The sequence below is a fragment of the Oncorhynchus gorbuscha genome, linkage group LG18, assembly GCF_021184085.1.
Source record: "Oncorhynchus gorbuscha isolate QuinsamMale2020 ecotype Even-year linkage group LG18, OgorEven_v1.0, whole genome shotgun sequence".
In the NCBI taxonomy this organism is placed as follows: domain Eukaryota; kingdom Metazoa; phylum Chordata; class Actinopteri; order Salmoniformes; family Salmonidae; genus Oncorhynchus; species Oncorhynchus gorbuscha.
In genome coordinates this window covers 37451478-37464866 of record NC_060190.1, presented here as the reverse complement: position 1 = coordinate 37464866, position 13389 = coordinate 37451478, and the positions used below count along the sequence as shown (strand labels likewise).

General features: G+C 45.5%; 2 protein-coding genes across 5 annotated transcripts in view; one reads left to right on the top strand and one right to left on the bottom strand.

Moving 5' to 3' along the window:
- Positions 1–4851, bottom strand: part of zgc:113307 (uncharacterized protein LOC553753 homolog) — a 23891-nt gene extending 19040 nt beyond the window's left edge. The window contains exon 1 of the mRNA XM_046312932.1: positions 4790–4851. Within this exon, the coding sequence (XP_046168888.1) occupies positions 4790–4851 (62 nt within the window). The remainder of the gene's footprint in view (positions 1–4789) is intronic.
- Positions 1–13389, top strand: part of LOC124004051 (fibromodulin-like) — a 14915-nt gene extending 1526 nt beyond the window's left edge. The window contains exons 1-6 of one of the 4 annotated variants that reach the window (XM_046312805.1): positions 9319–9463; positions 10380–10809; positions 10956–11078; positions 11391–11531; positions 11659–11926; positions 12311–13389. In XM_046312805.1, coding sequence (XP_046168761.1) covers positions 10438–10809; positions 10956–11078; positions 11391–11531; positions 11659–11926; positions 12311–12462 — 1056 coding nt within the window. In that variant the 5' untranslated portion in view covers positions 9319–9463; positions 10380–10437 and the 3' untranslated portion in view covers positions 12463–13389. Of the gene's footprint in view, positions 1–9318; positions 9468–9546; positions 9569–10379; positions 10810–10955; positions 11079–11390; positions 11532–11658; positions 11927–12310 lie in introns of those variants that run through there. The other 3 variants (XM_046312806.1, XM_046312808.1, XM_046312807.1) reach the window with 3 other exon arrangements.

Genomic DNA, 13389 nt, shown 5'->3' with positions numbered 1-13389 from the left:
ATACAGCGCCATGGAACAAGAGAAGCGATTTATGATACCATGCTGACCCCATCTTATTTACAAATATTTGTGTTATAAAAAAAACAGATTGCTTGTTTACGTGTTATTTTATCCGTTTTTTTTTGTAGAAATGCCTTCTGCAACATGTAAACTTTCTTGTGCCTTTATAACAAACTTGTATGCCATCTGTAAATACGAATAAAATTATAAAATTATGAGCCTAGTTGGTTTAGCCACGGAAAAATATGTCAAAGCAATGATTGGCTGAGATAATAAGTGGGCTGGGCATGCCGAGAGATGAGTTCGGATTGGTCGGCAATGTAGCATGCTTCGTCGTTCTATAATATGAGCTGGTCAGTATGTGTAGGTAATTCTTTCTAACGCTGCTTTTTTGAAAGATATTGTGTAGTAGAACTGCATAAGTGTTGCTCTCCACTTTCTGGAGGACAGAGGTTTTGAAATCAGTGGAATTAGAGTATGAAAGCTAAGGAGATGGATACTATTCTGCCTTTTGATTGCAAATATGCTGACGGAGTCGAAAAGAGAACACACAGAAGGCTGTTGTATTAAACAACTGTCTCTGGATTACATCTTCAAGCAAAGGGCAACCATGGCATCCGTGACAAAGGGGGAGAAGCGTCCATCCATGTATATGGGTAAGAGAGTCTAGCTAGCAAAATTTTCAGATGTTACATGTTTCACATTTTGTCAGAAAGTCACTTTCATTTCAAGTTAAATTGTACTGTTACAAGCTAGAAAATGTTAGCTGTCTGGCTAGCTATCTAACGTTACATGTTTGATCTGTATAGTAATATTATTTGTATCTCAGAGAAATTTGCATTGCTAGTTATAGCCTAATGTTAGCTAGCTAACGTTTAACTTTGTTAGTTATTTACCTGAAGATTCATGGACAGTAGTAACATTATGAGTTGGGATTATGGTTCATTGTTTAGCTAGCTAAACTACATGTCTCAACAAAAGACTCCACTATGCAAGTAACTATTTTAATATAATGTTTATGATCTTACTGCGACAACTGTCGATACATATAGCTTGTAACTTTGAGCGCAGAATAACTGACGAATTCACAACACCAGTTGAATATGGCTGTTGTCAGTAAAAGTTGGCAAAAAGCTTCAATAAATTGTTGCCAGCAGCACAGTTGCAGTCACCAACGCTCTGGATAACATAAAATCAGCAACCAGCTCTGCTAGGGTGAGTAAAATGGTCAGTGTGAGCTGTTCTCTCATTTGTGTCCGGAAGAAGCTAGCAAGCTAGCCAATGTTAGCCAGTTATTTTTGGGTGCTTGACTGCTGTTGTTAGGCCAGAACGCTCAGATCAGATACTTTTCAGATACTTTTCAGCCAGAGCATCCAGTGTGTGGTCTGAATGCTCCGAGAGTGAAACGCTCTGAATTTACAAACGGCCAAAGTGACAACGTCCAGATTAAATTTACAAACACACCTGTAGTATAAGCCAGCCCTTAGTCTTGAAATCTTTGGTTGTTTTGTACATAGCCTCACATGTGAATCCTTAAAGAAATGGGTGGGGCTAATGCTGAACGATGCTGAATGGGTGTAGACAAAGAAGAGCTCTCCAGGAGGTACCAAAACATTCAAGGGCCATTTTCGCAAAAGTGAGGCTGCAAGTTTAACTTTCAAAGCAGAATTACTTTCCCATTGTTCCTTAATTATTATTTTTTTCAATTTTCGCCTAAAATAACATACCCAAATCTATCTGCATGTAGCTCAGGCCCCGAAGCAAGGATATGCGTATTCTGAAAGAGCTGCAAAACCTGGACCCGTATAAATCAGCTGGGCTTGACAATCTGGACCCTCTATTTCTGAAACTATCCGCCGCCATTGTCGCAACCCCTATTACCAGCCTGTTCAACCTCTCTTTCATATCGTCTGAGATCCCCAAGGACTGGAAAGCTGCCGCAGTCATCCCCCTCTTCAAAGGGGGTGACACCCTGGACCCAAACTGTTACAGACCCATATCCATCCTGCCCTGCCTATCTAAGGTCTTCGAAAGCCAAGTCAACAAACAGGTGACTGACCATCTCGAATCCCACCGTACCTTCTCCGCTATGCAATCCGGTTTCCGAGCCGGTCACAGGTGCACCTCAGCCACACTCAAGGTACTAAACGACATCATAACCGCCATCGATAAAAGACAGTACTGTGCAGCCGTCTTCATCGACCTTGCCAAGGCTTTCGACTCTGTCAATCACCATATTCTCATCGGCAGACTCAGTAGCCTCGGTTTTTCGGATGACTGCCTTGCCTGGTTCACCAATTACTTTGCAGACAGAGTTCAGTGTGTCAAATCGGAGGGCATGTTGTCCGGTCCTCTGGCAGTCTCTATGGGGGTGCCACAGGGTTCAATTCTCGGGCCGACTCTTTTCTCTGTATATATCAATGATGTTGCTCTTGCTGCGGGCGATTCCCTGATCCACCTCTACGCAGACGACACCATTGTATACAATTTCGGCCCGTCATTGGACACTGTGCTATCTAACCTCCAATCGAGCTTCAATGCCATACAACACTCCTTCCGTGGCCTCCAACTGCTCTTAAACGCTAGTAAAACCAAATGCATGCTTTTCAACCGATCGCTGCCTGTACCCGCATGCCCGACTAGCATCACCACACTGGATGGCTCCGACCTTGAATATGTGGACACCTATAAGTACCTAGGTGTCTTGCTAGACTGCAAACTCTCCTTCCAGACCCATATCAAACATCTCCAATCGAAAATCAAATCAAGAATCGGCTTTCTATTCCGCAACAAAGCCTCCTTCACTCACACTGCCAAGCTTACCCTAGTAAAACTGACTATCCTACCGATCCTTGACTTCGGCAACGTCATCTACAAAATTGCTTCCAACACTCTACTCAGCAAACTGGATGCAGTTTATCACAGTGCCATCCGTTTTGTCACTAAAGCACCTTATACTACCCACCACTGCGACTTGTATGCTCTAGTCGGCTGGCCCTCGCTACATATTCATCGCCAGACCCACTGGCTTCAGGTCATCTACAAGGCCATGCTAGGCAAAGCTCCGCCTTATCTCAGCTCACTGGTCACTTTGACAACACCCATCCGTAGCACGCGCTCCAGCAGGTGTATCTCATTGATCATCCCTAAAGCCAACACCTCATTCGGCCGCCTTTCGTTCCAGTACTCTGCTGCCTGTGACTGGAACGAATTGCAAAAATCGCTGAAGTTGGAGACTTTTATCTCCCTCACCAACTTCAAACATCAGCTAGCTGAGCAGCTAACCAATCGCTGCAGCTGTACATAATCTATTGGTAAATAGCACACCCATTTTCACCTACCTCATCCCCACAGTTTTTATTTATTTACTTTTCTGCTCTTTTGCACACCAATATCTCTACCTGTACATGATCATTTATCACTCCAGTGTTAATCTGCAATATTGTAATTATTCGCCTACCTCCTCATGCCTTTTGCACACATTGTATATAGACTCCCCTTTTCTTCTCTGTGTTGTTGACTTGTTAATTGTTTACTCCATGTGTAACTCTGTGTTGTCTGTTCACACTGCTATGCTTTATCTTGGCCAGGTCGCAGTTGCAAATGAGAACCTGTTCTCAACTAGCCTACCTGGTTAAATAAAGGTGAAATAAAAATAAAAAATAAAAAAATTCTTGACCCAAGGAAACACTTTGAAGTGTGTGGAAATCTGAAAGGAATGTAGGAGAATATAACACGTTAGATCTGGTAAAATATAATACAAAGAAAAAACCAACAGTTCTTTAGGATTTTTTTGTACTATCATCGTCAAAATGCAAGAGAAAGTCCATAATGTATTATTACGGCCCAGGTTCCATTTAGATTTTGGCCACTAGTTTGCAGCAATGTATGTGCAACGTTTTTGACTGATCCAATGAACCATTGCATATATGTTCAAAATGTTGTATCAAGACTGCCAGAATGTGCCTAATTTGTTTATTGAAACTGAGCAATGGCATGGTATCCTTTCACTGTAATAGCTACTGTAAATTGGACAATGCAGTTAGATTAACAAGAATATAAGCTTTCTGCCAATATCAGATATGTCTATGTCCTGGGAAATGTTCTTGTTTCTTACAACCTCATGCTAATAGCATTAACCTACATTAGCTCAACCGTCCTGTGAGGGACCCACCAATCCTGAAGAAGTTGATATACCATTTATATATACCATTGAGTCCATAGAGTCCATATACCATAGAGTCTCTACTTTTATCCAATGTAAAAAACGGCATTTCAAATGTTGTTATGTAAGACCGAATCGAGCCAGTCGGTCAAAATTGATCCATAGCCTATAGGCTATAGTCTACGAAGTGCATGCTCAGAGAAGCATAGAGCCAAGTTATATTTCTAAGATAGATGCTAGAATGGTCTAAATAAAACTAGGCTGATATTCCAACACTGAGCCCCGCCTGCTCTGCTCTTGCTGATCCCCAAGAAAGGTGTGTGCTGCCTAACCAATGGTTGCGCTGTCTGGGCCTACGGTGGCAGTTCAGGAGGAGAGTCAAAAGCTTCTTCCAAAATTAATTTTTAGTTTAGTCTAAAAATTGTACTCTGTTGTGCATGGACTATTCTATAGCCTATGTTCTGTTCAGCTCGAGAAGAGGAGCACAAAGATGAGAAGGAGGACCGGAGGTCAACTTTGATAGCTTGCTACTGCTATGATTTTATGAAAAACATGATGTTTCTTGCCCATGATGTGTTTATCAGAGGTATTGACCTCACAGTAAGTCAGAATCGAGTAACTTACATTGTGGTGCTGAAACTTGAAGCTGCAGACACAGCACAATCAGTCAGAAAGGGAGAGCTCATGGTGCTGAAAGTAAGCAAATTTGAGTAGGCATCACTCATTTCAACCATCTTCATTTTAATTTACTAACAACACGAGGGCTTTGTATTGGAGCCTATTTCTTCCTATTTAATAAATAGGAGGTAGGCCTACCTGTTTGACAGACTAAATGAGGGTATAATGCTGATATATCGTAGATTTGTTGGTCAATTCCTGCACCCAACATGCACCCTTTAAATAGCTTACATCTGTGTCAGTGAAGGGCTGTTAAGTTAAAACCAAGACTCAAATTGAGGGGGTATGAGAGGGTATGCCATAGGCGTACTTAAAAAAAAAATTGCAAAAAGCACAGGTATTGACAGTTTAAGATTTTAAAAAAGGGAGTTGATTACAAAAAGTTACCTATAACATCACTTTGATCCGCAATGCTTTATGCTAGAAACAAACTGTAAAATACCTGTGAAAGATGTGACTCCAATGCATATGTGTCACACCCTGACCATAGTTTGCTTTGTATGTTTCTATGTTTTGGTTGGTCAGGGTGTGAGCTGAGTGGGCATTCTATGTTACATGTCTAGTTTGTCTAGTTCTATGTTTGGCCTGATATGGTTCTCAATCAGAGGCAGGTGTTCGTCATTGTCTCTGATTGGGAACCATATTTATATAGCCTGTTTGGTGTTGGGTTTTGTGGGTGATTGTCCTTGTTACTGTCTCTGTGTTACTTTCCACCAGTATTATGCTGTTTTGGTTTTCGTGGTATGTTTTTGTATTTTATTCGTGTTTACTTTGTTTCGTTAAACATGGATCGCAATAGCCACGTCGCATTTTGGTCTGACTCTCCTTCACATACAGAAAACTGTTACAGAATCACCCACCACAACAGGACCAAGTGGTGTGGTAACAGGAGCAGCAGCAGCAGCAGTGGGAGAGGCTGCACTACTTGGAGAATATGGACTATACTACTTGGGAGAAAATAGACAGATGGGCGGTCGACCCAGGGAGAGTGCCGGAGCCCGCCTGGGATTTGATGGAGCAGTGCGCGGAAGGTTACAGGAGAATGAGGTTGGCGAAGCAAGCACGGCGGCGCGGACGGAAGCCCGAGGGTCAGCCCCAAAAATGTATTGGGGGGAGGCACAGGGGGAGTGTGGCAGAGTCGAGTCAGACCTGAGCCAACTCCCCCGTTTATCGTGAGGAGCCAAGGAGGAGCTCAGAACCAGAGCTGGTGTTGGAGGTGAGCGACGCAGAGACTGTGAAGGAGTTAATGGGGAAATTGGAGGAGAGAGATATGAGGGAGTTGCTGATTTGGTGCATGAGGCACGACATTCGCCCGACGGAGCGTGTCAGGGATTTAATGGCACCTGGGTCAGCTCTCCATACTCATCCTGAGGTGCGTGCTAGGGGTCTGGTGAAGACTGTGCCAGCCTCACGCACCAGGCCTCCTGTGCATATCCCTAGCCTTGCACGTCCTGTGCCATCTCAGCACTACAGTGCTCCTAGCAGTGCTAACCGTGGCAGGCGTGGTGCTGGTCAGGCACAGTGTTATGCGGTGGTTCGCACGGTGTCCCCAGTACGCGTGCTTAGCCCGGTGCGCTACACCCCAGCTTCCCACATCTGCCGGGCTAGAGTGAATATCCAGCCAGGGCGGTTGGTGCCAGCCCTGCTCTCAAGATCTCCAGTACGCCTTCACGGTCCGGTCCATCCAGTGCCACCTCCACACACCAGCCCTCCGGTGGCAGCTCCCCGCACCAGGCTTCCTGTGCGTGTCCTTGGCCCAGTACCACCAGTGCCAGCACCACGCATCAGGCCTACAGTGTGTTCCACCTCTCCAGTGCTGCCGGAGCCTCCCGCCTGTCCGGCGCTGCTGCCGGAGCCTCCCGCCTGTCCGGCGCTGCTGCCGGAGCCTCCCGCCTGTCCGGTGCTGCTGCCGGAGTCTGAGGCGCCAGAGCCCCTCAGCCCAGAGGCGCCAGAGCCCCTCAGCCCAGAGGCGCCAGAGCCCCTCAGCCCAGAGGCGCCAGAGCCCCTCAGCCCAGAGGCGCCAGAGCCCCTCAGCCCAGAGGCGCCAGAGCCCCTCAGCCCAGAGGCGCCAGAGCCCCTCAGCCCCCTCAGCCCAGAGGCGCCAGAGCCCCTCAGCCCAGAGGCGCCAGAGCCCCTCAGCCCAGAGGCGCCAGAGCCCCTCAGCCCAGAGGCGCCAGAGCCCCTCAGCCCAGAGGCGCCAGAGCCCCTCAGCCCAGAGGCCCCTCAGCCCAGAGGCGCCAGAGCCCCTCAGCCCAGAGGCGCCAGAGAGCCTCTGTCCCGAGCTGCCCCTCAGTCCAGTGTCATTAAATAGGGTTGCCGTGGCTAGGAGGCCGCGGAAGCGGACAAGGTGGGGGACTAAGACTACGGTGAAGTGGGGGCCACGTCCAGCACCAGAGCCGCCACCGCGGACAGATGCCCACCCAGACCCACCCCAATAGGTTCAGGTTTTGCGGCCGGAGTCCGCACCTTGGGGGGGGGGGGTTACTGTCACACCCTGACCATAGTTTGCTTTGTATGTTTCTATGTTTTGGTTGGTCAGGGTGTGAGCTGAGTGGGCATTCTATGTTACATGTCTAGTTTGTCTAGTTCTATGTTTGGCCTGATATGGTTCTCAATCAGAGGCAGGTGTTCGTCATTGATTGGGAACCATATTTAGGTAGCCTGATTGGGAACCATATTTAGGTAGCCTGTTTGGTGTTGAGTTTTGTGGGTGATTGTCCTTGTTACTGTCTCTGTGTTACTTTCCACCAGTATTAGGCTGTTTCGGTTTTCGTGTTACGTTTTTGTATTTGATTCGTGTTTACTTTGTTTCATTAAACATGGATCGCAATAGCCACGCCGCATTTTGGTCTGACTCTCCTTCACATACAGAAAACCGTTACAATATGGGATATATTTGACTTTCTATAGCGGAGGAGACCTAAATTAGACTTTGCTTGGGAAGTAATCTTTTTTTTTACTATCAATTGATTAAGCTATTCACTTTATGTACAATAGATGCTTAAACCCAGGCAGCTTTTAGGGAAACACTTGAGACCGTCTCTTTGGGTTAAGCCACGGAAGAAGAGTAGCCAGCCGCTAAAAGAAATTCTGCGTCGGCACGCATACTCTGTCTGGGGTGGAAAGGTAGGCCTAACTTTTGAAAGTACCATGCTCAGATTCCTAATGACATCTCAGATTGAGTTATTTGCAAACAGGGACAGTTTAGATGGAGATATACGATATGATAAACACATGGTGTAGGCCTATCTCTCTGTCTTTTCTAATTTCGGTAATTTGTGTGGTATTAAAAAATATTCTGCTAATATGTAGAATTTCATGACATTTTTTATAAAAGGCCATTTTTTTCGGACAAGCAAATACAATGATTGATTCATGCAATGCTTTTAATATAAAGGAAATATTTCCACCTCTCAACCTTCTGGTCTGCAGCCCTGTGTGCAATTCCTGCATTGCATTGTAAGGCTTACTGGACAGAGAACAGTTTCTAAAACTGCATATCTAAGTTTCTGGTCTGTCCAAGAATTGAGGGTAAACATGTTCTCCTCTATCCACTTGTTTTCTAAGCATTCAGGGAGGATTTAGGTCAAATATATTTTGCTGAAGGTAGGGCCATCCATTTTCATTTCAGAGGTCTATTTTTCACCATGTAAACCTTATGTTCACGCCCTAAGAGGAAGGCCATGTTGGTGTCAGTTATTTTCAGTTTATCGTCCAAACTCTATTGCAATGCACTTCATTATTACAGATGTGAGAGCTACAGGGTGGTAGTCATTGTGGCAGGATGCCTTAGAGTTATAGCTCTACCACCAGCACTTAGATTTACCATTGTACATTTGTTGAACCTTCAGCATCTACGAGGTCAATTATAACCTAGGTGTGTTCTTCAACCTTCAGGATAGGTTTATAGGGTAAATATCAACACTTTGGAGAGAGAGAGGAAGGTTGGGCTGAAGGTGGGATACCCCAAGCAGGTAGGTAAGTTAATGTAAGCCCCTGGGTAAGGGCAGGGGGAATGCATTTAGAGCTGTTATGAGCCTGTACTAAGAACAAAAATGAGAAGATTGGAGGCCAATTTGGAACTGACTGTTTAGTACAGGTACAGATGGGGGTGTTTAGCGGGGACAGGCGACTGAGGGCCTTAACATGCTCCATAGATGAGAGCAATACCGCAGGCACAGCCATCCCACAGCAAAGCACTCTATCACTCTCTTTCCCACACTCAACCTGGAGGAGAAGGAGACCCCGGTACAACTGGGTTTGACAAAGGGTATAGGAAGGAGAGAGATGGAAGGAGGGGGAAAAACAAGAGCTGGGCAGGTTTGAAGGGGCTGATAGGAGAAGAGAGGAGGGAGCAGAGGGGCAGGGTTGTGTGAGTAATAACAGGAAAGGGTGAGGTAGGAAAGAAAAGGGAGGGGGAGAGAGGGGGAAGCTAGCAAAGTGTCGCGTGAAGGGGGGTCGAGAGGGAAGGATCGGTGGAGAGAGGGATGGAGGAGGGAAAGAAGTCTTGGAGAGAGAGCGAGAGAGAGCGAGCGAGAGAGGTTTTCACAAAGTGTTTGGCAAAGTCCCTCTCAGTCCTGCACAGCCTCTCAAGAGGAGGGACTAGTTCTCACTGATCAGGTAGGTAGGTAGGTGGTGTGTGTGTGTGTGTGTGTGTGCGTGTGCAAGTTTGTGTGTCTATTTTAAATCACCACCTAATGTTATAGAAAAGGAGAAAAACAGAAGGTAACGTCTTTTGTTTTTATTGGATACTTTTCTTTCTTTTTTTGCATTAAAGGACAAAGGACACTTGTTGTTGTTCGACATTTCTCTGCAGAGTGTGCTGCTTTGGCACCAGCGTGAATACTTATACAAAGACTACATTCATGGGATATATTCTTCCCTTTTTTCTTCCCTCTCTGGACCAATTACTTCATGGAGAAAGAGCCCTAAATTCTGTCTCTGCAGTAACATACAGTATTTAACATGCAGTATATCCAGTGTTGAGTCAATATTGCCTGTTGTTTGGCTGATCAGCTGCTCTTTGACATGAGCTCTGTGCTGGGATACCTTTGATTATGATTGGTTATGGTGTTTTGATGTTTCTAGTCATGTTGCAATAGACTGTAAAAAAATGACAGTATCTTATAGTGCAGATTCCAGTAGTACATTATGGTGCAGACTCCAGTAGTACATTATGGTGCAGATTCCAGTAGTACATTATGGTGCAGAGTCCAGTAGTACATTATGGTGCAGAGTCCAGTAGTACATTATGGTGCAGATTCCAGTAGTACAGTATGTGTTGCTTTTACAAAGAGGGGCAGAGAAACATCTATCTATTTAATGGAAATGTATGTATTCAAACTCCTAAAAAGGAGAGTCCATGGGTCTTTACAATGTGCTCTCATTTCTTTGGGGCCCTTTTCTTGTAGTAGGGCAAGGTTGGTTTGATTTTTCCACTGATATTTGGAGTCTTTCCCAGTTTGTTCAGGTATGTTTTACTCACATTTCCGAACTCTGGGTAACTAATCTGTCTCCTCTCTTTCTCTCCTTCAAGCTGAGGTAGACTTGTGTGTAAGCTCTTTTCTGCGTGTGTGTGACCTGCGTCTGTGACCATGAGGGGATTGTGTGTGTTCCTCTTGGCGTGCGTCCTGCCGCTATCCCTCACCTCGCCAGGCAGGCAGGACCCGTTCCTCTGGCTGTCCGCCCTGCGAGGTCGTGGTTATGTCGAGGGCTCCCTATTGGCTGACACCACCGGAGGGGAGTGTCCTGCAGAGTGTGACTGCCCGCCCTCCTTCCCCATCGCTATGTACTGTGATGGGCGTGGCTTGACAGCCATGCCCAATGTGCCTTCTAGGATGAAGTATCTGTACCTGCAGCACAATGAGATCTCCGCCATGCCAGACTCTGCCTTGGCCAACGCCACCAACCTTGTCTGGGTCATGATGCATCACAACGCTCTGTCTACGGACAAAATCGGCAAGAGGGTAGGTTACTCTACCCAACACAACATGACACTGAACTTCACAAAAAGATGTTCGGAACATGTTCGGAAACCCTGCTCTGCACTGCCCTAGGCCTTGACAAATCAAACATACTTTTATGTTTGAGCAAATATATCCTTATATTCTAGGTGTTTGCCAAGCTGCAGGGGTTGGAGCGTCTGTACCTTCAACATAATAACCTGACTCGTGTTCCCCCCAACCTGCCAAGCTCACTACGGGACCTCAGACTCAACAACAACAACATCAACAAGGTAACAACACTCAGACTTCTCACCACTACTGGCCCTTCAAACACTTTCATTCATCTTCCTCTGTCTTCAGATGTTTTTATGTTGATTGTAAAGTGGATCCAGAGGTTTTTCAATCAAGTGTCCAAGCCACATGTAAAAACAATGTTTAAAAAACACACTCTTGGAAAGACAACACTCATCCTTGTGTCAAGTATGACAGCACCAGGCCTTCTTACTGTTTCTATCAATAATTTAAATACAGCATGTTTTGTTGTTGTTGCTCAGAAGTTTTAAATAAAGTTAATAAAGTTTGTATTTTTTGTGAGTGCCTAGATAACACCAGCGGCCCTTGATGGCATGGAAAACCTGACCATCCTGTATCTCCACGATAACGCTCTGACAGATATGGGCACGTCTCTGAGGGGTTTGAACTCACTCACTCTGCTTGATGTCAGCGGCAACAAGCTGAAGAAGGTATCGTAATGTAGAGTGTGTGTGTGTGTGTGACTGTTCATTGAAGCCAGCGATGGCAATCGAATAGCCTTGCAAGATTGATTAATTCATTGAATGATTAATTGATCGACTGACGATCCATGTCCAGGTACCAGATAGTCTCCCAGAGCGCCTCCACCAGCTGTACATGGAGTCCAACGCCATCAGTGCTGTCCCAGAGGGTTTCCTCAGTAAGTTATCCCAGCTGCAGTACGTCCGCATGGCCCACAACCAGCTGACCGACAATGGCATCCCCCCCAACACCTTTAACGTGTCTGGCCTGGTGGAGCTGGACCTCAGCTTCAACCAGCTGGAGAGGATCCCCCCCGTCAGCCAGACGCTTGAGCACCTCTACCTGCAGGCCAACCACATCAAAGGTGTGTAAAGTGGGCCTGCAAGCAGTAAACACACTCGTGCATGTACACACGCACACCGTCTTTGCTATTAATCGAAGTCGATTATGACCATTTTTTTGTTGGAGTTAGTGGAGGGGTGAGTGACTCTGGTTCCACTTCATGTGGCTGTGGGGGGTGATATGGCTGCTGCAGGTGGGGCACGATTTGAGTGATTCGTATGACGTGGTTTCAGCAACCCTTTGAAGTTAAACAAAGTTCCTTTTTGTTTGAATGCCAGAATGTAAACAATAGCTCCTCCCCCTCTCTCACTCCCATTCGTCCCTTTTAATTTTCTGTCTCCCACTCCTTTGTCTCCCTTCCCTCTCTCTCCCTTCCTCGCCATCTCTCCCTCCTCTCTCTCTGTAGAGTTTACCCTGGGGAGTTTCTGTGATGTCGTGGACGTAATGAACTTCTCCAAGCTAAGGACACTGCGTCTGGAGGGGAATGAGATCAGCATCGGGGATGTCCCCTCGGAGTCGGCCCTCTGTCTGCGTCTGGCTAACACCATTGATGTGTAAAGCACCAATTTCACCACCGGGCGGCAGCATCATCTCACCATCAGAGCATAGTGCAGCAGTCCTTATTTTAGCCTAACATTTAAATTCCCCAATCTCACCAAGAAGGGGCAGTAAAGGGCTGTAAAGGCACAAAGGCCCAGGTGCTCCAAGTTTATCTGTTGTTTTATCTCTTATCATTCAAAGGACATTATGATAGATCTCCATATCAGGTCATATTTCTTTCTCTAAGCTTTAGATGCATAGATCATTCAAAGCATGTTGAAAGTGCTTCTTCCAAAGTCAACTCTGGAGGAAAGATAACTTTATATAAGCTACGTGAATATTGTATACTTCTGTGGTGATGATTTCAAAGCCACATTTGTTGGTATATGTGAGTGTGGATGCTCACATTTCTAATAGGATGTGTGTACCAGAGGAAGCAGGTGGGAGGAGCTATAGGAGGACGGGATCATTGTAATGGCTGGAATGGAATCAGTGGAATGGAGTCAAACGTGGTTTCCATTTGTTTGATGTGTTTGATACCATGCCATTGATTCCATTCAAGCCATTACAATGATCCCGTCCTCCTATAGCTCCTCCCACAAACATCAACTGGTGTGTATGTTGTCTGTGTATGTGTCCCCATTTGACAGTTACTGTCTTTTTACAATAAATGTTATAATATGATGATGATATGTATGAATACGTATGCAGTTCATTCTCCATAATCCTTACTGTAAAGAGACTAAGACCACACAAAGGCAGATGAAATGCATGAAGAACGCACTACGCATTCATCTATCCGCCAAAAGTGTAACTTTTGACACTCTTATGGACAAAATTATGGATGAGTGGCGGTTGACTGTCCATCATTTGAAGGGTTTCATTCCAAAACTCTATACATCCGTTTTCAGAAATGTTAATAAATGATATTTTATTGTTTAACAA